General features: G+C 32.1%; 1 protein-coding gene across 1 annotated transcript; it reads left to right on the top strand.

Moving 5' to 3' along the window:
- Positions 1-4,259: 4,259 nt before the first annotated feature.
- Positions 4,260-22,936, top strand: LOC147804284 (uncharacterized). The gene is made up of 4 exons (XM_087151489.1): positions 4,260-4,379; positions 16,865-17,011; positions 19,664-21,456; positions 21,523-22,936. Exons 1-4 carry the CDS (start codon positions 4,260-4,262, stop codon positions 22,934-22,936), a joined length of 3,474 nt encoding a protein of 1,157 aa, XP_087007615.1.
- The last annotated feature ends 212 nt before the right edge of the window (positions 22,937-23,148 follow it).

Genomic DNA, 23,148 nt, shown 5'->3' with positions numbered 1-23,148 from the left:
AATAAACAAAAAGTTTGATGATTGAAGAGTTTTTTTTTGTTGAAGATACTGGATGAATTATTAATTGCCATTAGTTGAAGAAGAATTTGTTGTTGAAAAGTTTCGCTCCTCGGTTATATGTTAGGGAAAATCTTGCAAAGTAAAATCTGTAAAATGTCTTAATTTAGGGAAAGAGGGGAATCTTAGTAGTTGCTATTGGTTTATGAAATAGATCAAGCGTTTCCCACAGGGAGCAAAGGGAGAAATGTCCTGGTTTTAATTAAATGCATACTTGAGCCAAAAATAGATTTAAGAGCAGGATGTGGCTTTTAAAAGTGTGAGAAAGAATTTCGTTAGAATAATTAATTTGGATAACATAAAAAGATCAATTTAAGCTTTTTATGTTACAATCCGAAAAAAGAAAAAGCACAAAAATATAAGTTGAAATAGAAGCACTGATGGACAGGACAGTGTCTTTAGGGGATAGCATTGCCAACATTTTCCGCACTGACGACATGGTAATCCTATCCATCCTTTTCATATTTACTGATGAAATGCTCGCCGGATTTTTCGAGCCCTGGTTTCAGCGTAAGCTCTTAAGAATCTAAATCAGTTGTTAAAATCTTTCAAACTAATTCCCCTTTGAAAAATTAAAATTTACAGTCAATAATAAGTTGTTGAATTAAAATATACAGTCAACGATAAGTTAAGCACGCTTTTTTAATATAGTTAAAAATCGTAACAACACAACGAACACGCATTCTTTATGAATAAAAAAATGAATATAATTATTCTTAATTAAGCTGTTTAATTATAATTAGAACATAATATAAACACTTTGTTGTTAAAAAGTATTGTCTTTCAAACTATCAATTTTTTCCCTCAGTTCGTCTCAGCTTTTGGTTGTCCACGCGATGAAAGAAGATTCTTTCAGAAATTTGTAAAAATGTGACTTAAAGATTTCCTGCGTCTTCTTGTTACTGCTACTCGTTGTTCCCTACCCAAAAAAGTGTTGGAAGACTTTCATTGTCGCCGAGTCAGAAAAATATAGATATAAATTATTGATTCCGTTCTTAAATACACAAAGAAAACTGTATTAATGTCTTATAGCGGAAAATTTGTCCAAAATTTTGTGCTATGTAGGCTACAGCGAAAAACGTAAAGGGAATAAAACAAAATTGAAACACATTATTTGTGCTTTATTCACGCTGTGTTTTGCTTTACTCACTAATTTTAAATTTTTACCCATTTTTATGCAACTAATGTTGAATACAGTTGATCAGTTCATAAATAATTTAAATTTTCATCAAATATGAATCAAAATTTTTTGATGCTTTTTAATTTTGTTGTTGAAGAAGAGTGGCATTCATATTTCGGTGTCTCAAAACCGTTAGTAACGGTCTTCAGTGGGCGTTTTTGCATGCCTACGCCCTTGACTTCAATTTCGGCCTGCATTTCCTGTCTCAAAAAAAAAAAAAAAAAAAAAAAACGGTTACAGTTCCTGGAATTCATAGTGCTTGCCCCCCTCAGGCCAGCCAACAACTATCTAAGCTTATGATTCGATTACATGACCTCGTTGAGACACCACATTCATCGAAACAACACGCTTTCTGATAATACTTTTCCACTTTTTCTTTCATTAAGTCGAAAGCCAATCGCTGCCTCTAAAGCGTCGTTTTCGACATGAAACTCAAAATTTGAACAGCGCGAAGTTTGGAAATAAAAAAAAATTGCTTTTGTAACTCTCTTATTCAATTTTATGCACACAAAAAATTGCTTATACCGTTATTTAATGCAAGACTTACAATATCCTTTAAGCAGTGCATATAATGTAAATATAGACAATTATTATAGATAAGCAACAGGTTACTTTTAATGTAATATTTTATCTAACTAACTCCATTGCATTACAGTCCATGTTGGACCATGGCCTCACTAACAATTTTCCTCCAAAGTCGCCTGTCTCTAGCTCTTTGTTTCCAGTTTCGGACTTTTAGAGTCTTAAGGTCTTTTTCCACCTAGTCAAACCATCTTTTGACCGGCCTTCCTCTTTTCCTTTGGCCCTGACGTTGCCCATCGAATATCTTCTTACAAGGGAAACTAGGGCCTTATGAGGAATAATTTTAGGGGGAAACATTCGCTTCGGCCCATAGAAGGTCCTGTGAGAGATAAAAAATAATTCAATATATAGAAAAATCGGTATTTTATTACTTCAGTGCAGACTATACTTGTCTCATAATCCAATTAATTTGTAATTAATTGGATAATTAATTAAATGTTGATTAATTATTTATTAATTAATTGATTTGCAATTACATACTCCAATTAATTTGGAAAGTTTCTTGAAAAAAAAAATTTTTAAATTTGCTGTCAATTTTTTTTTTTAAATTAACCTAACAGGTTTTTCTGAAAAACTACAGATATATAAAATTTTCGAAATCAATTTTGACAATAAATATGCATTATATAGTACGTGAAAGTACCACAAAATTAATTGGAGTATGAGACAATTACACTAACTAATAGTCTGCCTTGAAGTAATAAAAAACCGATTTTTCTATATATTGAATTATTTTTTATCTCTCACAAGACCTTCTATGGGCCGAAGCGAATGTTTCCCCCTAAAATTATTCCTCATAAGGCATACATCCCAATAGTTTATTTCAAAATTGGCGAGTCACACTTCCCTAGTTTCCCTTGTTAGTGCCTCTGTTTTCATCCATTCTCTAAAGGTGTCCTAGCCATTGAATTCTCCTTGCTTTTTCATAGTTGATTATATCTTTTTCTTTAAATAGTCTTGCAATTTCAAAATTGTATCGCCTTCTCCCCAGATCACCCTCTTTGACAGGTCCAAAAATAATTCTAAGAATTTTTCTTTCCCAGGTAATCAGCATTTTTTCTTGTTTCTGGGTTGGAGTTCACGTCTGTGATTCATAGACAACGGTTGGTCTGATTATAGTAATATTTTATCATTCACCCTATTTTTATCACTTAAATGGATACGCTCCCGTTGGAAAGTTTGAAGGTAAACAATTTATTTCTCAAAGCATTAGTTCACTTAAACTTTAGTGTTGCTAATGGCCAAATTTCTAAACTACCCATGACTATTAAGATATCCTCAAATAAGGTACGAACTATTTCTAAACCCAAAAACACCCGCATGTATATTTTTCTATTATTTCAGTACAAAAATGAACAACTATTTTGCATTGGTCCAAAGTAATCTCACAAGTGCCTAAGTTGTCCATGTAGACGATAACGAAACTTTTTATTTCCGCTTCACACTATTGCGCACCGGTCACCTTTCTTCACTGACCAGCTGATGCTTAATCGTTCTGAAGTCAGGTTGGTTCCCAGCCGCCATCGGAAATAAAACTCTAGTCCTATTTAATAATAACGCAGTGACATATAGGCAAATGTCTTAAATACATTGCAAGTTATGCTAGACGCTTATTAAAAAGAAACTTCAAAATATTTAATTGATTTTTTTCATGTTCATTTTTGGTAAAGTACTATTATTATGTTTGATTATAAGCAGAAATGTGCAGTTCAACTAATAGAAGAGGGAACATTACCATTTCAACTCATATGAGCAGGTATGAGCACGCTTATGAGTAATACTCAATTCAATTTATTGGAAAAATTCTCTTGAAAATTGTGATAATAATCAATTCAATGAAACATTATTTTTTCTATGTTAAAAAATCATAATGGCCACCTTGAACCCTGTTTTAGGTGTTTAACTTATTTTTACATTTTGTTTTGCAGCACAAAGACTATAGGACTTATAACTATTAGACTTATAAATTTGAAATTGCGAAGTGTATAAACAAAAAGTATAGGGAGTGTGACGAAATTAAGAAATTTCAGATTCGAGAATTATTAACAGTTAAATTTGAAGTAAAATAAATAAATAAAATAAAAAATAAAAAGACGTGTAAAGCTGATCTTCTGTTCGCTAAAATGCAGCTACAGAGTTGAAATTTAACGTCCTGATACGGTCATTTTCTATAGCATTTATTTCTGCTAATCTCAAATTCTTTATATTTTTGGTTAATTTTTTTCTCATGCATATTTTATTGTACATGAAAATAATAGTGCAATTTTCTGTAGCAATTATTTCCGCTTATTGAGTCTGAAATTGCGTATTTCTTTGGTTAATTTTTTTCATGCGTAGTTTATTGCTTTTCAATTCAGGTTGATAGTTTATTTCATCCCTATCAACACTTTAATAGAATGCTTTACATAAAGCTACAATAATTATATATTTTGAAACCAAAATGTCCTATGTTTTCGTGAGAAATATTTACCGTTTAGGAGGAATAAAAAATGGTGAACGAGAATCCATTACGGGAATTAGTGAGAGGGAGCCTCTTAAAACCATTTCTTGCGTGCGTGAAGTAAGTTGAATAATTTTTATTATTGCTAGCACAGATAAACGAAAATAGATAGAGGGTTATTTTTAGTATAGATTACCTGAAGGACTTATACTAAAAGGAGCTGATTAATTTTTATTATTGCCTACTATTAGGACCTGAAATTACCAAAAATATTACTACGTATTATTTGACTGGCATCATTGAATACTACCTAATTCTTCATGAAGCCAAGTTGCGTGCGCAGATCGAACAATTCTTTATTTAGTTATGAATATGGATTATTGTCTTTAGGCAAAAAATTGTTTCTATACGAAATTTCATTAGGATATATTTTCGCATAAATATTCAATTTCATTTTAAATACTTTTATAATTAATTTCATGTAAGCAACATTTAAATGAATGAATTTATTGCATGTTAAATAGTTCTTTTCAGATAAATAAATTAAATTTTTAAAGAAACGCAATTCATGTAAAATCTTTCCTTAAATATTGCTATGAAATAGAACAATTTATTTCTTACATAAATCACAAAAGTAAAGTAATTACTGAAAGACTATTTTATAAAGAATTTGAATTGAAAAAAAAAACATATTAATGAAAATAATTACTAATGTTGATAAATGTTGTTAAGTTTTTTTTTGATTGATGAGTTTAACTTTGATTTAAAAATGCGAGAATATATCGCTGGTTCAAAACTAAAACGACGCATCTGCAAACGTAGTATGCCTGCAGATGCGTCATTTTAGTTTTGAACCAGCGATATAACAAATAAAGTGATTTTAGAGGGTGGTAAATAACATGAAAATTTTCATATCAGCGAAATTGTAAGCTTTGAGGTATCTAAAAATGTCTCAAAGAAATGGTAAAAACAAATTCCAAAGTACTGACATTTTTACCTTGTTACATATTGCTGCTAGTTGTGGAATAATTAGATCAAAATTCAAACCTTTCATTGCCTCTGGCATCATATTTTCAATTTTATTTTATTTCGGATGCATAGATTCAATTTCTATATCAGTATTTTATCTGATTAAGGGCATTGATGATTTCAGAACTGATTTCTCTAATCTGATGGGTTGGATTCTGTTTTTTCTCACATGGCATGATTTGCGTAATAAAAGTAATGACATATTAAATGTTTTTTGTCATATTAAGAAAATCACACAATCGAAAGGAAGAAGTATTATGAATACAAGGAAACTAAATACATTCAAGTTGTTAATATATCTTAATTTTATATTTCCAGTTGCCTTTTGTGTTATACTTACCATAGTGTCCGATGATACTTATAAAAGATTGGTTTCAGAGTATTGGATGTATGGTATACAAATGCAAAATGAAAAGCTATATAAATCTGTATTCTTTATCAAACTTTTCACACATCGTTTTATTTTAATATTTTTCACTCTGACAAATCTAAGTTTGTATTTGACATGTTGTGGATACGTGAATTTTTCATTATCCAAGTTCCACGAAGACATGATTGCGGCGTTCACATCTTCAATAATCTTTTCTCTACAAAATGAATTGGCGAAAAGATATTTACTTATTCTTGATGGAGTAAATAAAATACAATTTACATTTTTTAAGAGTATTTGTTTCCAGTGCTTGTCTTGCATCGGTTTTATGTTTTCTACGATTTCGTATTTTCTGACGCAAGTAGGAGCCAAGTTCCTGTCTAAGGAAAACAAAAACGTCTTCATCATCAAAATGCTTTTCGATATAACTTTATTTGTCACTTCGATATTTTCAGTTTATTGTAGCGCTGGAGAAATACCAATACAGATGAAAATGATCAAGAAATCTTACCACTCAGAATATGCTAGACTAAAATTGTCAGCCACACAAAATAATGAATCTTTATCAGACTCTGCTTTGAATGAAATAATGAATCAACCCGAGATTGTAATGTCTGGAGCAAATATTCTCATATTTACAAAGACTAATTTTTTCACAATTGTCGGAATATTTGTATCGTTTGGTCTCATAATTCTGGGAATTGATGGTAAGTTCGCAAAAAGGTAACCCTTCATATTTCAACACCCCCAATTTTAACATCTCCATTTTAAAAGCATATAAATATACTATGAAATTAAAAATTTATCGAAAAAAATGCTTTGTTGTATTTTTACAACATTATGCGAGATGACAAAACGTTGATTGTTAAATTTCTTCAAAATTGTGAAAGATAGCATTATAGCGAAACTACCACTACAATTAATAAACATCAGTTCAGTGGTATATAAAACGTGGTAACTCAGCTGAAACTTGGAGGAGTTTCTATTGATAGATGAAGGTTGACGTCTCTGATAGGACTTTCCCCACTTTGGTGTCCAACGGACGGGATGTCCATTTCGATAAAAAGACTCCTACTACGATGGATATATAACATTGGATCGTTGATTGTAACTGCGTAATTATCCTTCTCCTGCTGTTGCTATTCGGTCTATATATCACACACTCCACTGCTAATTGCAACACAGAAACGACCACACACACAACCGTGAGTGAACCAAACAAAAAGTCTTACGCAAAAACTTTTATGTATGAAATAGAGGCTTCCGCACTTTGAATTTAATCCCTTATAAAATTCTTGTAAGGGAATAATCTGACGTATCTCTCTCTCTACCACTGCAATTACAAGGGGTGATCAAATGAAAAGGTACGAAACGACGTAAAAACGTAACAGTTAAATATTTGCATATTCCTCTATGGGAGAACGAAGCGAGACATCGCGGGATGCGATTGGAGTCTCTGACTGGGATCGGAGCATGCGCTGGTGCCCGCATGAGCAGGAGAGAGCAGAGGCTCCTATCAAAAGCGGCGTCCAAATGATGCGGCAGTCCGTATGAGGACTGGATGGCGTTCGCGTTGCAAAATTCGACGATTGAGGAGCAGCGAGGAGTTATCCGATTTCCTCGAGCACAGAAAAATCATTAAGTCCGATGTGTACTTCGAGACACTCTGACGCCTACGCAGGTCCATCAAGAACAAAAGACCGGGGCTGCTCACGGAGAGTGTGGTTCTGCTCCATGATAAAGCGCGTCCACACGTCGCCAGTCTCACACACATGGAACTGGCCAAGTTCAAGTGGGAGACGTTTGACCATCCACCCTACAATCCGGACTAGTCGCCCTGCGATTTCCCTGTGTTTGGTCCACCTGAAAGGGAAGCTCTTCAACTCGGACCGATTCACCAAAGTGTATCAAGCGATTCTATCTAGAACTTTCCTTGTGATAGATGAAGGTAGACATTTGAGATAATCTACATAATGATACAAATATTTTAGCATTTCAATTTAAATAATATATTTTCCCAATTATTAGCAATAAGAAAACCATCAAGCCTAGTATTAATAACCTTACTCTACTTAACCAAGTCATGGCCGTTGTTAAAAAGAGCTAAGTATCTTGAATTAACCATCAGCAACAAACTTAAATGGAGCGAGAGCATCAACAGTACAATTCATAAAGCGCTCAGTGTATTCTACTCATTAATACCCATTCTCAATCAATACTCCCAGCTCAACAACAGAAACAAAAGACTCATTTATTTACAATGCATTAGAGCTATTCTGACCTACTCATCTCCAGTCTTAACTACACTTCCTGACTCACACAAAAAAAAACCATTCGTTGTATGCTACGTGCCCCGAACTCCATTAGTAATAAAGCCATTAAAAACAGCTCTGAATTGATTGATATTGTAGTTCATTTACGTCGCACTAGAGCTGCACAATGGGCTATTGGATGCTTATTCACATGGCATCTCTGGTGAGGTTTTCCTGACCTCTAGGATTGTACTTATGTACGCTTTTTCTTTTTTTCATATTTTATTTTATAACCGTCGTTGAACGGTCGACCTAATTTTTAGGTTTACGACAATTGATGTTCAAATCCATAGCCTTGTAAGTTTGAAATCAAGCCAAAAGATAAGGGAACTCTTAGATCAAGTATCGGGAGAAGTTTGCCTTTGGTTCGGTCTTTTTGATGGAACTAATTCCATGCATTTGATGGAACTAATTCCATGATGGAACTCCATGCATTTTCGTTACATGAAGGGAAAATCCACGAACGTCTGTAACGGTTAGCTTGACGGAAATAGGACTCTAATCAGTGGTCCTTTTACCACTGAGGATATTTTACGTCTGCACTGTGGCTGGTTCGAGACGAGTGCGGAATTCGTATCGACCAGCCATTGCTGGGAATCGAACCCTGTTCACCTCATTGGAAGGCGAACGCTCTACCTCCTGAACCATCACGGTTCTTTTTTTCTCATATTCATATTAGTTTGCATATTTATAGCGCTCTTAATTATTCGATTCATATTACCGATAAATCGGTAAGAGCTGACTTCGGCGGCAGACACCGAGAATCCTGTGAATCCGAGAATCTTCATGAATCGTGAATCGAAGTACCGTATGATAAATGAGGGTTGATGTTGACGATAATCTACGTAATGATCCAAATATTCCAACATTTCAATTTATTTCAATTTGAATAATATTCCTGAAATAAGCTTGCTCACCTTTGTAAGCAGCAAATTAAACTTCAATTCTAAAAATCATCTCACTCTCGCCACGTAGGAGAAAAAAAGTTGAACAATATGTGATAAGAGTAATGTTACACTACTGTAAAAATTTCCAAGATCACACTTCAAAATGTTCTTGCGAAAATACACATCTCATGGACATTTTATTACTTTTCTTGTTCGCATTTCTAAGCCAATGAGAAAATTCGACTTTTCAATACAAAACTACTCTTTCTTATTCAATATACAGTAGATTTTAAATCATTCAGTTTTATAGAAATACCTTTAAAAAGCATAATTACATATAAAAAAAAATAAACGCGTGGATTCATATTGCTTAAGAAATACTAATTTGGTGATGCAGTTCACCTATACTACAACACTCAGGTTGATTTTTTATCTGAAATAGCGAAATAAAATTAATTAAATATCTAAGAATGAGCAACAAGTTTCTTTATTTGATTAAGGAGAGCTTTAAGCAATAAAACATCACTGAAGCTTTGTTTATAAATCCTCTGCAGTTTCATTTATGTCAATGAAGTTAGATTTAAACCTATAAGAAAATTCCATTTTTAAAATGTCTCTCCTGAACGATTGAATAGAAATTTTTCAGGATAGACCTCTAAAACAACACCTCTCATTCACTTTCCAGATTTCAGGATGGTTCCGGAGTTAAAAGAGACGCACACTGACGAACTCTTCATTTTATAATTATAGATAATTTCGCTCAATGTTAACAATTAATAGTCTAAATATTATTAATCAATCAAAGTGCGCCAAAGGATTGGCTCTTACGGAAAATATAATGTCGGATCCTGAAAATATCATTTCAGGAAAATCTATTATTTATTTTATAAGTTAGAATAAACTAATTATAATTTCGTTCAATATTAACAATCAATAGTCCAAATGTGATGAATGCACTGAAGAGCGCCAAAAGATTGGTTCTTGTGTAGAAGAAAATGTGTGATCCTGATAATATGATTTCAGGTGAATTCATCATTTCTTTTAACAGAGAGTTTTTCAATGTGTTAGACTGGGATATAGATTGCAATCTCAATTTTTCATTAGTAGCAAAAAAGGTATCTCTTATCAGCTTCATTTGAATAGGTACTTCACCGGCATAATAATACATCGAAATTAGAGACGATAAGAAAAGAGAAACATAAAATGAATGTTCGTATAAAAGTAATTGGTAAACAGGTAGTGTTAGCGTGTTTGTATGGGATTCTACTAAAAAGGTTGCTATCACCGTGAATAACAATGATAAAAATGATAAAGTTTGAAAACAAGAACTTGTTGAAAAAGTCTGCTCGATTTCTCGTAAGGCTTGGAGTAGCTGAAAATATCTGCGAGATAAATTATTTATTTTAGAAATGTCATATATGTCTTTCATAAATGTTTCTAAGTCCGTCAAAAAACAAGTAAATTTAAGACATGCATAGCGGCAAAATGTCAAATACGTAATCAGCATTACAATATTATAATGCATTGTTAAACAGAATAATATAAACATTTTTATGACTAAGCAGATTTTACCTGTGTAGTCAATTTGAATGTTATACATCAAGGTTTTTGTATACATTCTTATATATTCTTCTTCGAATATAATACAAAATAATGTGAAATACAAGCATGGTAATCCGAAAGCAAGAATTATCATAATTAGAGTTTTACCTCTCTCTCTTGCGTTGATTGAATTATAGTTTTGATTTTGTTCCATGAAGTACTTAATTATTCTCATTATTTTCTCTCTTCTTTTGCGCAATGCATGCCATGCGAGAATTTGACATATACTTCCAATTACGTAAGCTGAAAATATCCTGAAATCTATTTCGTCGATGAAAAAATAAAAAAGTGATAGAGTAACGTAATCAACACAGCCTAAATGAAACAGTACAATTAATATCGTAGACAAGAAGGTCATAAACCTTGACTTCGACTTCAATATTCCGCATAATGTTAAACAAACAACCAGAATTTGCAGCTCGATGTTCTTATTTAAAATACTAAAATATTTAGTCATGTTTAAATAATAAAATTTATAAGAATAAGTAGTTAGACTTGATTGAAGAAATAAAAACTGTATTTTAAATTTAAAAGGAAAGGAAATGAAAGCATTCTCAAATATTTTTTTAAAAACAGATTGCTTAACAGAGGTAAAACTATCGACAGTTAGGGTACAAATGTTATGAAAGTATGTTTATGAAATTCGAAGTCTAAGTAAAAAAATAATCTTTTAGATTCGTTTTTTATTTTAAAACCATTTTCAAATAACTATTAATATTTGATTTTGAACGAATTTATTTTATTAAGTAATGCAAATTTATGTTTCTTTTGCTATTATATTTCTAACTGTAAATATTAGTTTTGCTACCAATTTAATAAATAAAATCTGATGCCACCATCAAATTGAAGGAAAAATGAAATTATGTTTAGGCAAAAGAATGGAAAATACAACTTGAAATTGTGTTATATGATTAAAGCCAATAGTAATGGCTTGTTATTTTCTTTTGCATACGGGGTAAAAATAGTATTTACTTACATATGCTTAGATACGAAATAAGTTTTTAAAATCAGTTCTTCAATGAAAATCAATAAATTAACATTTTATACCACTTTTCTATTTTTATTATTTAAATTTGTGTTCGTAATGTAATGGAAGTAGTTCGTGCTTCTGAATTATAAGGCCAAACTATTTCAATGAGACATTTATTTGAACAACTTCTTTGGATAAAGAATCTATTAGACCAATCACTTTAATTTATGAATCTAGTTGACCAACTCTTTAGAAATGTGAGTTTTTGAACGATTAAGTTTCATATTTAGAGAATTTTAACATGATGATTTTTGAAATATATGTTTTAGGTAAACTGCTGTGCTCTAAAAATTTTATATATTTTAAATACAGTTTTTTTTTAAATTTTAGTTATTTTTGTTAACACTTTTTCTTGCTCCTTTAATATCAATTTTATATGCAAAAGGATTTGAAGAACTAGATACAAATTTTATTGAATGATTTTTAGAAATTTAAAGGCCAACCTCTGCAAGTAATCCCGACATTTAGAGATTTTGTTCCATGCAGGAGCGCTATTTGAACTTATGGCCAGAATTGCTGCTTGAGAATCAGAGAGCAGAACCACTCTTGAAATTTTATCTTCAGAAACCAGTAACTGCTTTAGTGCAATACGAATACTTTTTTAGAATATTTTAACATAGTTTTTTTCTCTCTTAAATTTCTGGAAATTCTAGCTTTGAGTATGAAACTTAAGAACTAAACCATTTATCAAAAAATTGCTTTTAAAAGCAAATAAAAAAGTTAACTGAAAATTTCAAAATTATTCAGCGTTAATATGAATGTAAATATGCTGGCATCACAAATACTAAAACGTAGAAATCAAACGAAAATGATTCTAATCCATATCATATTTTCTTACCAAATTATCATATCATATTTATTTGATCATATCATATTTATCGTATTTATCTAGTCAAGGTGTGCAGTTTTTAAAAATTCACTAAGCAAACTCAAGAAAAATTACATTGAATATTTGTTATTTCTTGTCACAATTTAATCTATCAGAATCTAGCCATCATCTCATACATTCAAAATAATAATAATCTCTATCTTAACAACAAAGCATATCTCTATTCATAGGTAAACTAATTTTTTAAGTAAGTAAGCTTGGTCAATTTTTATAGAAGGAATTTACTGTAAACTTAGCCAACGACTTCCTTTGTTTGTTTTCACGAAAATTGGATACTTGCAACTTGAGAAGAAGATGATCTCCGACACATAGCACGTGACCTATGATCTCAGCGCCAGCTGATCGTTTACACTCAAGATTGCGTGTTAAAGTTAAGCTAAGTTTCTCACATAAATTAGAATGTTGATTAACGTGAAGTTAATTGAACACATCACCTTATCGTTAATCGAATTAGTTAAAATATAATTCTTCCGCTTTTACATCTTTTACTAAACTTAGATTCATTATTTGTTAATGCATTTTATTGTAACTGTGACATATTTTTGTTTTGTGTACCTGGCAACTTCGAAGTCTAATAATGAATAGTTGCTATCGTAAAATGTCACGTTTCAAGAACCAATCAGAATCGAGGTACCCACAATACGTCACTTGCAGGTATCCCATTCAAGATGGATTTTGAGCATAAAACCGGAAGATTTCAAGATGCAAGAATGAGCTAACTATAGCATAGGTGATAAGCTTAAGGGATTAAAATGTAAGCTAACTAAGTAAAAATGCTTAATTGAGTAATACGTAAAATAAAACAGATAGAAGAAGAGACTGTGTAATGAACAACATTACAATCAGTGTTATAACAATAAGAACAACAAAATCAATATTTATTTTAAAACAGAATTCCAAAGAAAAATATTTAAACTTTCAAACTAAATATTCATCAAAAATCTCACATTGAGTCGAATTCCGTAGCCAAATTTAAATACAAGGAAACAGTCAACAGCAGAATGAAAAAAATGAAGAATGTAAACATGAAAACCGTAACAAAGAGTAACAAAGCAAAGAAAAGTTTTTTTAAATATAATATTACTAGTGGGCTGCGCCCACCTGCTCGCTAAAGCTCGCCAACCCCCGAAAATCGCTACGCAATCTTATATGGTTAGCTTCGCTCGCTACTAACTTAGGTACAATGCAAATGCACAAAATTCTAGGAATTCAAAACAATCATTCAAATCCATAAAACAACTTTTTTTTAAAAAAAAATTGCATCTTTTTAGTAAATACTAAGTCATTAAAATAAATTTGAATTCAAATAAATGACATTTAATTCGCTAAACCTATTAGAAATGTGCTATAGTATAAAATCTTAAAGCATAACAGCAGCATTGTTATTAGTCAATGAATAACTAATAACAATAATAAAACAAATAAATTCGTGATATAAATCAAAAATCGTCAAATAAATTCATAATATATAAATTCGTGAAAAAAAGCGCTTTCGACAAAATACTAAAATAGAGATCTATCGACAAAGACTACTCTCTCTGGCTCTCTGGCAAAGACTCTAATTATTTCAGTTTCCGTTTTTACAAGCGCTATATGTTGAGCCACCTCATCTAGATTTGGCATTGCTCCATTTTTAGCGGCAATCATTGGTCGATTTTCTATTGTTGCCATTCGGGGAGTTGTAATGAAGTTTTTTTGTAGCCGTGTAAGAGAAATATATATATAGATTTTGATTTTAATAATACGTAATTGTTACCTTGAAAGACAGAAATCAAGAGAAAGTCGACAATCACATAATCGCTTTGGCGAATGTCCGAAATATTTGCTATATCCGATTTTATTTTTATTTATTCGTTAATATTGTTTTATTTATTATATATTTTAATATCTGCTGAGGATAGATTAGGAGAAACATTAGTGTTCGGAGTACCGATCAAAGGCACTCTGGGCAGTGGCACTTGCCTTAAAAAACATTGATGTAGGGCATACCGGGCAAATGTATACCAGGCAATGGCACTTAATTAGACCTAGTATATATTTCGAACAGTTATCAAATGGTCAACAGCCACCGATTTCCGTCGTTTAGAAATTCAATCGAATCAATTCAATTAAAACTGTGAGACGTAAATCTCAACTATCTGAACAACGAAAATGTAAATATATAATTGAGAAAGTCACAATGAAAGAGTCTCTACTATTTCGTAATTGATTTTTTTTTACCACTTTTATCTTATATACTTTTTTTTATATTTTAGATATATATTTTAAACTTACAATCTAAAATTTCCACATTTTCCCCTTTCGTCTATATATCTCAATTTTCAATTAAATTATTAAAAACAAAGTCTATATTAATTTTATCCTATAATATTATTAATTATTTTCATTACTTATTTTCATTGCTTTAAATTAATTTTTATCTTTTTCTTTAATTTCGAAAACAAAATGCAGGGTGGCCACCCACCTGGAAAACCTTGAAAACCTGGAATTATCAGGGAATTTTTTTATACTGGAAAAAACCTGGAAATATCAGGGAAATTTGGATAAAAACCTGGAAAAATCAGGGAATTTTAAAGAAAAGCTGGAAATTTTTCTTTGATAATTTTTTTAATTTCACTAATTTAAATTATTTACTAATTTTCTTAATTTAAATTATTTCATCCATTATACCCACTTTTTTTAAACGGAAATGTATCGCCAAACAGTTGAAATATCATCAACTTAGCTATACTTTGCTTGCATCAAAATTTGCTCCATTACAGCTCTGTTAAACTAGAATGCCACATAAAATTCTCACACAGTTGCTAAACGAATGTAGAAACCTTTGACTGCTATGGGACTGTGCAATTTAGGCAAGATTCTGGTGGGGGTGGTAAAAGGGATTAGGATATTAGCTTCTTTTTTTTTTTTAATTCTCTCCTTGGGCTGAATCCATTTATGGCTCAACTTTGTTCCAATGCTTTGGTGGTAATTTTTTTTTCTATTTTGACAAAATGTTTTTGTATTTTTAACTTTATAAAATTCTCCAAAAATTAGTTGGTTATAATTTAATAATAATAATAGATTTTATAATGCACTCTTTTTCTGAAAGCTTTTTTATTCCCATTAAAAGAAATCTGTGAATTATTTTTTCTCAGCAAACCAACCAATCAATCACACATTTTTTTTTACAATCGCTAACAGCAATGTTTGTCGACAAATCGTTACAATTGTTGCATTAATGCTAATTTTTTCTATTTCATTTTAACCTTTTATAACATATTTTAATTTTAAAAAAATGTTTTTTTAAGAACCAACTATATATTTATATTTAATTTTACTCTTTTGTTGGTCAATATGATTTTTGATTCGATATTTTGTACCAAAACATTAAAAAATAAATTTAAAAAAATCTTGAAAATTGTCAAAATAAATTATTTTTTTCAAGATGATATGTTAAAAAAATAACATTTTGAATAAAATATTTTATAATATCGACACTTTTCTTGTACACATCCTATACTTTATATGAAAAAAGAAACAAAAACCTGGAAATTTTATGATTTTTATCTGGAAAACCTGGAAAAATCAGGGAAATTTGAAATCGGATTTGAGTGGCCACCCTGAAATGCTTTAGTATGCAAAATTTAATGAAGTAAATTCGCGTAAGTAATTTTTTCGGAAAATCTAATTAAAATATCCTTTTTATGCCTTCTTCAACTATTTGAACAAATATTCAAAATTCAAAAGGATACAATTAAGTGCATCTCAAAACATATTTTGCATCGTTTTTAAATTAAGAAAATTTAAAATGCTGTACCGAATTAAGCTGTACTGGAGCAACAGTTTTTATAAAATAACGTTGATTTGAAACATAAACCACACATCAACAAGCAAAAACAAATTAAATACCCGTAATGGGTTAGTATAAACCTTAAATATAAAATATCTCAACGAAAATCAATTAATTCTCCGACATTTCGAAAATTGTCCAGCTCTTTTAGTTTATTCTTGATCTCGTTGAACTAGTTTTCTTTTAATGTTTGTGTTAGCTGGATGCTTTTAGGATTCTACAATCCAAACAGCAAAATACTAATACATTATTAACAAAAATATATTAGGAAAAAATCTTTGAAATTTAGTATTTTAATGAATTTTAAAGGTGAAACTCAAAAGCAACAAAAGTTTAAATTTAAAACATTTTGGTGACATTTCATTTTTTTTTCTAATCTCATATTTATTTTAACAACTTTGTGATAGAGCAATGAAATTAAAGTCTTTTTCATAACTTTGCTCAAATTACCACCACCATTGTTGCAGCATATTTGTTGTGAATTGAGCTTGATTGCATAATATTGCAAGTAGTCCTAAATTTGACTGATGGCTTCCTTAAAAAATTAACAAGAAAACAGTGAATGTTTGCAAACCTATTCTTGCAGCAAATTAATATGAAAAAGCATACAGATTTTATCTTTTGTTTACTGACTTTAATTCGAAACTTTTCTAGCATATGACGTTGAGCCGTGGTGGTATAGGAGACAGAGTTCTCAGCTCTCAATGGGGTGAACCAAGTTCAAATCCCAGGGTTGGCTGGTTCATACGAATTCTGCATCCGGCTCGCGCTGACCACAGTTCTAAAGTAACGCAAATGCAGGTTAGTTCCATCAAAATGTCCTCCACAAAGACAAAATTTCTCCCAATACTTAATCCTGGAGTTCTCTAGTCTTCTTAATTAGGTTCAAAACTGCAAGGTTACGGCATAGAACATTAGGTTCTATTAACTCAAAATTGCGTTAGGTGTTCAACGACTGTTATAAAATAAAATTTATCCAGCTGAATTATAATTAAGAAATTTTACTATTGATAAAATTCAAGTTTAATTGTTATTTTTTATATTTATGATTTTAAAGAAGTTATTAATATTTAATAAAAATACAGCTTTATTAAATATTGGAAGATTTTTAGCCCTAGATTTGCCCGAATTGGATATGCACATGGTACAAATGTAAATTTAGTTAACAACGAAATTTTTAATTCTAACATACAATCAACTCAACGATTTCGTGGTTTGCCTCTCCATGTAACGCATATGCGGGTTAGTTCCATCAAAAGTTCCTCCATGGAAGCAAATTTCTCCAAAGATTTGATACAGAAAATCCCTTGTTTTCTGTAATGGGTTCGAAATTACAAGACTACGGGGTTGAACATTGGTAGTTGTAAACCCAAATTTGGGTCGTCTGTTCAACAACAGTTATAAAATAGAACAAAACGTATATGACATTGCACTTCATGTCTACAGTTTTTTTTTTCGTTTCTTTTTAATGTATAAAATTTTGGTTTTTTCAATTATAAGTAATTCTGCATGATGAGGGAATATTTAGATGCAGCCTAATGTGACTTGTACCTAATGAAACGTACCTTAAAATTTCAATGTGGATTTCAGTTGGTTTCCTGTAACAGTTTGAGTTGTTTTCTCGTATACCGTAATTTTTACAGCAATAATTACAGTAATATGAATGAATCCCTCTAGTTAAATAAATATTGCTGTAAAATCTACGGTTTATTATTGTTCGCGCATGTGCGACTGCCGCGCCACCCTTTTTTTTGTGAAAGATTTATATACCTTGAGAACTTCATAAATGGCGGACGTAGTCCGTGAGCTATTTAAAATAAAGAGATATACAGTCCATTGCAAACCAGTGTTCTTCTTATTTACGAAATAAACCTTGAGCTATCGATTAGAGTGACCACAAACATGTGGTCCAGTCACCCGGAAGTGAATTAGTGATTTATGGAAATCATTTAAAGTGCATACCGAAACGAACGAACTATGTGTACGATGCTCGTGTTATTTAACAATGGAATTTATATTATCTTTGAGTGAAATTTTTAGTGAGTGACAATAAAAAAGAAGCCGAAATTCTGAGGTAAGAGCAATTTCCCTTGTTTCATTCACTGTGCAAAATTCACTTTGAGTTATTCAGTTTGTCTATTTACATTGAGTTATTTTAGTGTGTTTAAAAAATGTCCCTTAATAAACTAAAAAAAGACGAATTAAAAGTCGTCGTAGACGAGTTAAGTTTAAAAGTTGAAGAAGGGGCAAGAGTTATTGATATAAAGAAGCTAATTGAAAATAGTGAGATTTATAAAAACGATAGTGATTTCGTTCAGAGTTTGATTGATAATATTCTTGAGGAAAAGAAAAACAATTATGAGTTAGAAAAAGCTCATAGGAGAATCATTTTTCAAACCACAAGAGCTAGGAAGAGAGTGCGATATTTATCTTTCTTCCAAGGTTAAATCAAAACAAGATATAAATTATCATTCCCAAAGGAATCGAGACTTCCGCTCTAATAAAAATATTTCTAATGTGTTTTTATCCGAAATAAATTATCCTAAATGTGTCATTTGTAAATCTAATGAGCATGCCTTGTATATGTGTTCGAAATTTAAAAATATGTCCATTAATGAAAGATTAGAAGTAGTCAAGAGTAACAAATTATGTTTTAAATGCTTATCCGCCAAATGTTCCGTTCAAACGTGCAAATTTAAGGATTGCTTTTGCGGTAAACCTCATAATAAAATGATCCACTTTCCAAGAGTAAACAGAAATAATAAATCACCCGCTATTGTTAACCAAGAATCACAGTTGAGTTTTGAATATTCCATCCCCCCTTCCTCCCAAGACGGCGCCAATGGAAATACGTCTGTAGTCGCCACCAGTTATGAAAAAAATAAATTAAACACAAAAACTGTTCTTTTGAGTACGGCTAAGTGTTTTATTAAGGATAAAAATTCCTTATGGCAGGAAGTTAGGTGCTTGCTCGATTCAGGCTCCCAATCATGTTTGATTAATCGCAATTGTTTACAAAATCTTAATTTGCCTTACGAAAAAATGAACACACAAATTTCTTGTTTGAATGATTCAACGATGAATATAAATAGGTGTGTTAGGACTTCGATTTCAAATAAAGATAAGAGTTTTGAAAAGGAATTAACCTTTTTAGTAGTTGAAAAAATAATTGATTTTACGCCGTCGAAATTTCTTAATGCAGCAGTTAAGGTTCCTGTTTCTGTTAGATTAGCTGACGAAACATTTTTCATTCCTGATAAAATTGACGTATTGTTAGGCGCGGAGATATTCTATGAATTATTACGGTCGGGACAAATATATTTACACGAATCAAAATTAATTCTACAAAATACCGTTTTCGGATACGTAGCGAGTGGTAGTTTAATTGATTCGCATACAAACAACGTGCATTGCGGATTAATTTTAGAGGATGATTTAAACAAAACATTAAAGAGTTTTTGGGAAGTTGAAAATTTAGACGTAGGGTTAACGAAAAGTAAAGAAACGACCTTTTGCGAGGAACATTTTGAGCAAACACATTTCCGTAATAAAGAAGGTAGATACGTAGTAACTATACCCCCGTGTTTAGGCGAGTCAAGGGATATTGCTCTTAAACGGCTGAATTCTCTGTGGTATCGGTTATCAAAGGACCAAGAACATTTGAGACTTTACAAAAACTTTCTTGATGAATACGAGAGGCTTGGTCACATGAGTGAAGTTAAAGATGAAGGAGAACCGGAAAGTTCCTATTATATGCCACACCATGGCGTGTATCGTCCTGAGAAGAGTACTACGAAGCTTCGCGTAGTATTCAACGCTTCTAGCTTGACGCATAATGCTACCTCATTTAACGCTATCCAGTATAATGGTGGGGTGATACAGGAAGACTTATTTAGCATAATGACTAGCTTTCGAAGGCACACATACGCGTTTCAAGCGGATATAAAGATGATGTACAGAATGATTTTGGTGAACCCTAAGCAGCATTGTCTTCAAAGAATCCTTTGGAAGGATCATGCGAATGGCCCAACAAAAGCTTATGAATTGAGAACTATCACGTACGGCACCGTGAGTGCTAGTTTTTTGGCAACAAGGTGTTTGAATCAGCTATCTCTTGACGAGGGGATAAATTTTCCTTTGGCAGCTCCTCTTCTACGTGACAACTTCTATATGGATGATGTGTTGTATTCAGCACCCTCTCTGGATGAAGCGAAGGAAACACGGCGGCAACTGATTTCAATTCTCGATAAAGCCGGTATGAGTCTACATAAATGGTCTGCTAGCCATCCGGAACTTTCACCAAGTAAAAACGATTATGACTTTTCGAGTGCCGATGAAACAAAAACTTTAGGAGTCATTTGGCGACCATCAGAGGACTGCTATACCTTCAAAATATCAGTGGATGAGAACAACACTTTTACCAAGCGGTCAGTTCTGTCCACCATTGCAAAACTTTTTGACCCCCTAGGGATAGCCGGCGCTGTCATAGCCAAGGCCAAAATATTTATGCAGAAATTGTGGAAATTGAACATTGACTGGGGTGATCCACTTCCTGCTGCAGAATCTCAGGAGTGGAGCGAATTTATTTCCACGTTGAAAGATGTGAACAACATTAAAGTTGATAGGTGCATTACAATAGAACAGTCTAAGACAATCGAATTTTATGGATTTGCTGATGCATCGGAGAGTTGTTATGGAGCGGTAGTTTACTGCAAGTCTTTCAACTCTGCAGGTGACATAAATGTGAAATTAGTTGCTAGCAAATCTAGAGTTGCCCCACTTAAAGCCCTAAGTATCCCCAGACTGGAACTTTGTGCTGCAGTCTTGTTGTCCAAGTTAATGAAAAAGATACTTTCCGCATTAAAATTGCAAACAGACAAAGTTTACCTTTGGTCTGATTCCATGATTGTACTAGCATGGATTCAAAAGGAGCCAACGAGTCTTAAGACATTCGTGAAAAATAGAATTGCACTCATACAAGAACTGACGCTAAAGTCCCAATGGAATCATGTGCCATCCGAGATGAATCCCGCGGACTTGATATCCCGAGGATCGGACCCTGTGAATCTTTTAGAGACAAATTTATGGTGGAAAGGCCCTAATTTCCTTTATGATAATGAGTATCCTAACCAAAACTTTCCTGTGTCGCAAGAACTGAGTGTCTTCCAAAGTGAACTTAAAAAGCCTTCAAGCTTAGACATTGAAGGTCCCTTAAAAGCCTTTACATTAACATCCAAAAATTTTGTGCATGAACTAATTGGCTTGAGTAATAATTATTTTACTATAGTGCGTGTATTAAGTTATATTTTTAGGTTTTCTAAGAATTGCAGAAATCCTACTGAAGGAGCTTCAGGACCTCTGAGCAATGAGGAGATCAACGCCTCCGAGCAGTTCCTGTTGAGAGTAATACAGAACGAGGAATTTGGATCAGAAATTCGGAGTCTCAAACTGCACGGGAAGGTGTCTCCTACGAGTAAGATAAGAAATTTGAACCCTCTTTTAGATCCAAATGAAATTTTAAGGGTTGGAGGACGATTAGGTAACACTGAATTGAATTTTCTTAAAAAACATCCTGCAATACTCCCTAAAAATAGTCCTTTAACTTCTGTTATTATTTCGACATATCATCTTAAATATTTGCATATTGGTCCAAATGGTTTATTAAACTGTGTAAGAGAAAAATTTTGGCCTTTGTGTGGCCGTTCTCTATGTAGAAGAATTACTCATAATTGTGTTGTTTGTGTTAAAAATAAACCCATTGCTGCTACGCAAATAATGGGAAATCTACCTAGAGAAAGAGTTGTGCCAGATTTCGCATTCAATTGCTCTGGTGTTGACCTAACTGGTCCGTTTTTCATTAAATGTAAACATCAAAGAAAAGCAATTTCTCTAAAGGTGTATATTTGCTTATTCATATGTTTTGTATCTAAAGCAGTGCATATAGAGATAGTTTCTGATTTGACATCCGAGTCTCTAATTGCCACGTTGAAGAGATTCATCGCGCGTAGAGGCAAATGTGCCAAACTGTTTTCAGACAACGCGACGAATTTCGTTGGCGCTAACAAGGAGTTAAAAAAATGTTTAAATTTATTCAAAAATCCTGATGAAAAATTGGCTAACTATCTATCCGCTGAAGGCGTAGAGTGGAATTTTATCCCGCCTAGAGCCCCCAACTTTGGTGGTCTCTGGGAGGCAGCAATTAAGTCGTTTAAATACCATTTTAAAAGAGCTGTAGGTAATGCCTCTTTAACTTACGAAGAATTGCATACTATAGCCACTCAAATTGAAAGCATTTTGAATAGTAGACCGATATCTCCACTATCCGCGGATGAAACCGACTTAGAAGTTTTAACTCCTGCGCATTTCCTGATAGGGAGAACAATGAACGCCATAATTGAACCGGATTTGACAAATTTAAAGGAAAATAGGTTATCCAGATGGCAAAGAATAACCAAATTAGTACAATTAATTTGGAGAAAGTGGCAACGAAGCTACTTAAGTGAACTGCAGCAACGTGGCAAGTGGAGATTCGAAAAGGACAATGTCAAAATCGGTAGTCTAGTCTTAATTATTGAGGATAATCTACCAGCTAATAAATGGTTAATGGGAAGAATAATTAAAGTGTTTTATGGCACTGATAAGAAAATCAGAGTTGTAGAAGTGAAAACCCAGCACGGGACCCTTAAGAGGTCTATTTCTAAAATATGCTTGTTACCTGTATCATAAAAATATTCTCATGTTTAATTTTATTTTGAATTGAATATTTGTTGTATGTGAAGATCGGTTGCAGTGTAAAGTATCATTAATTTGTTTTTTCTTATTTGTATCAATGTTACTAATTATCATCTAAATGCTTTGTAAAGATTTTTTAAATAATGCAAATTGTGCTTTGTTAAATTACATATTAATTGAATGTTGAAACATTGCAATGCCGGGCG

This window comes from Parasteatoda tepidariorum, chromosome 9 (assembly GCF_982258835.1).
Source record: "Parasteatoda tepidariorum strain Cologne lab strain chromosome 9, Ptep-v5.0, whole genome shotgun sequence".
Classification (NCBI taxonomy): Eukaryota; Metazoa; Arthropoda; class Arachnida; order Araneae; family Theridiidae; genus Parasteatoda; species Parasteatoda tepidariorum.
Note: the sequence above shows the minus strand (reverse complement) of the source record. Positions and strands in the feature narration are given on the sequence as shown.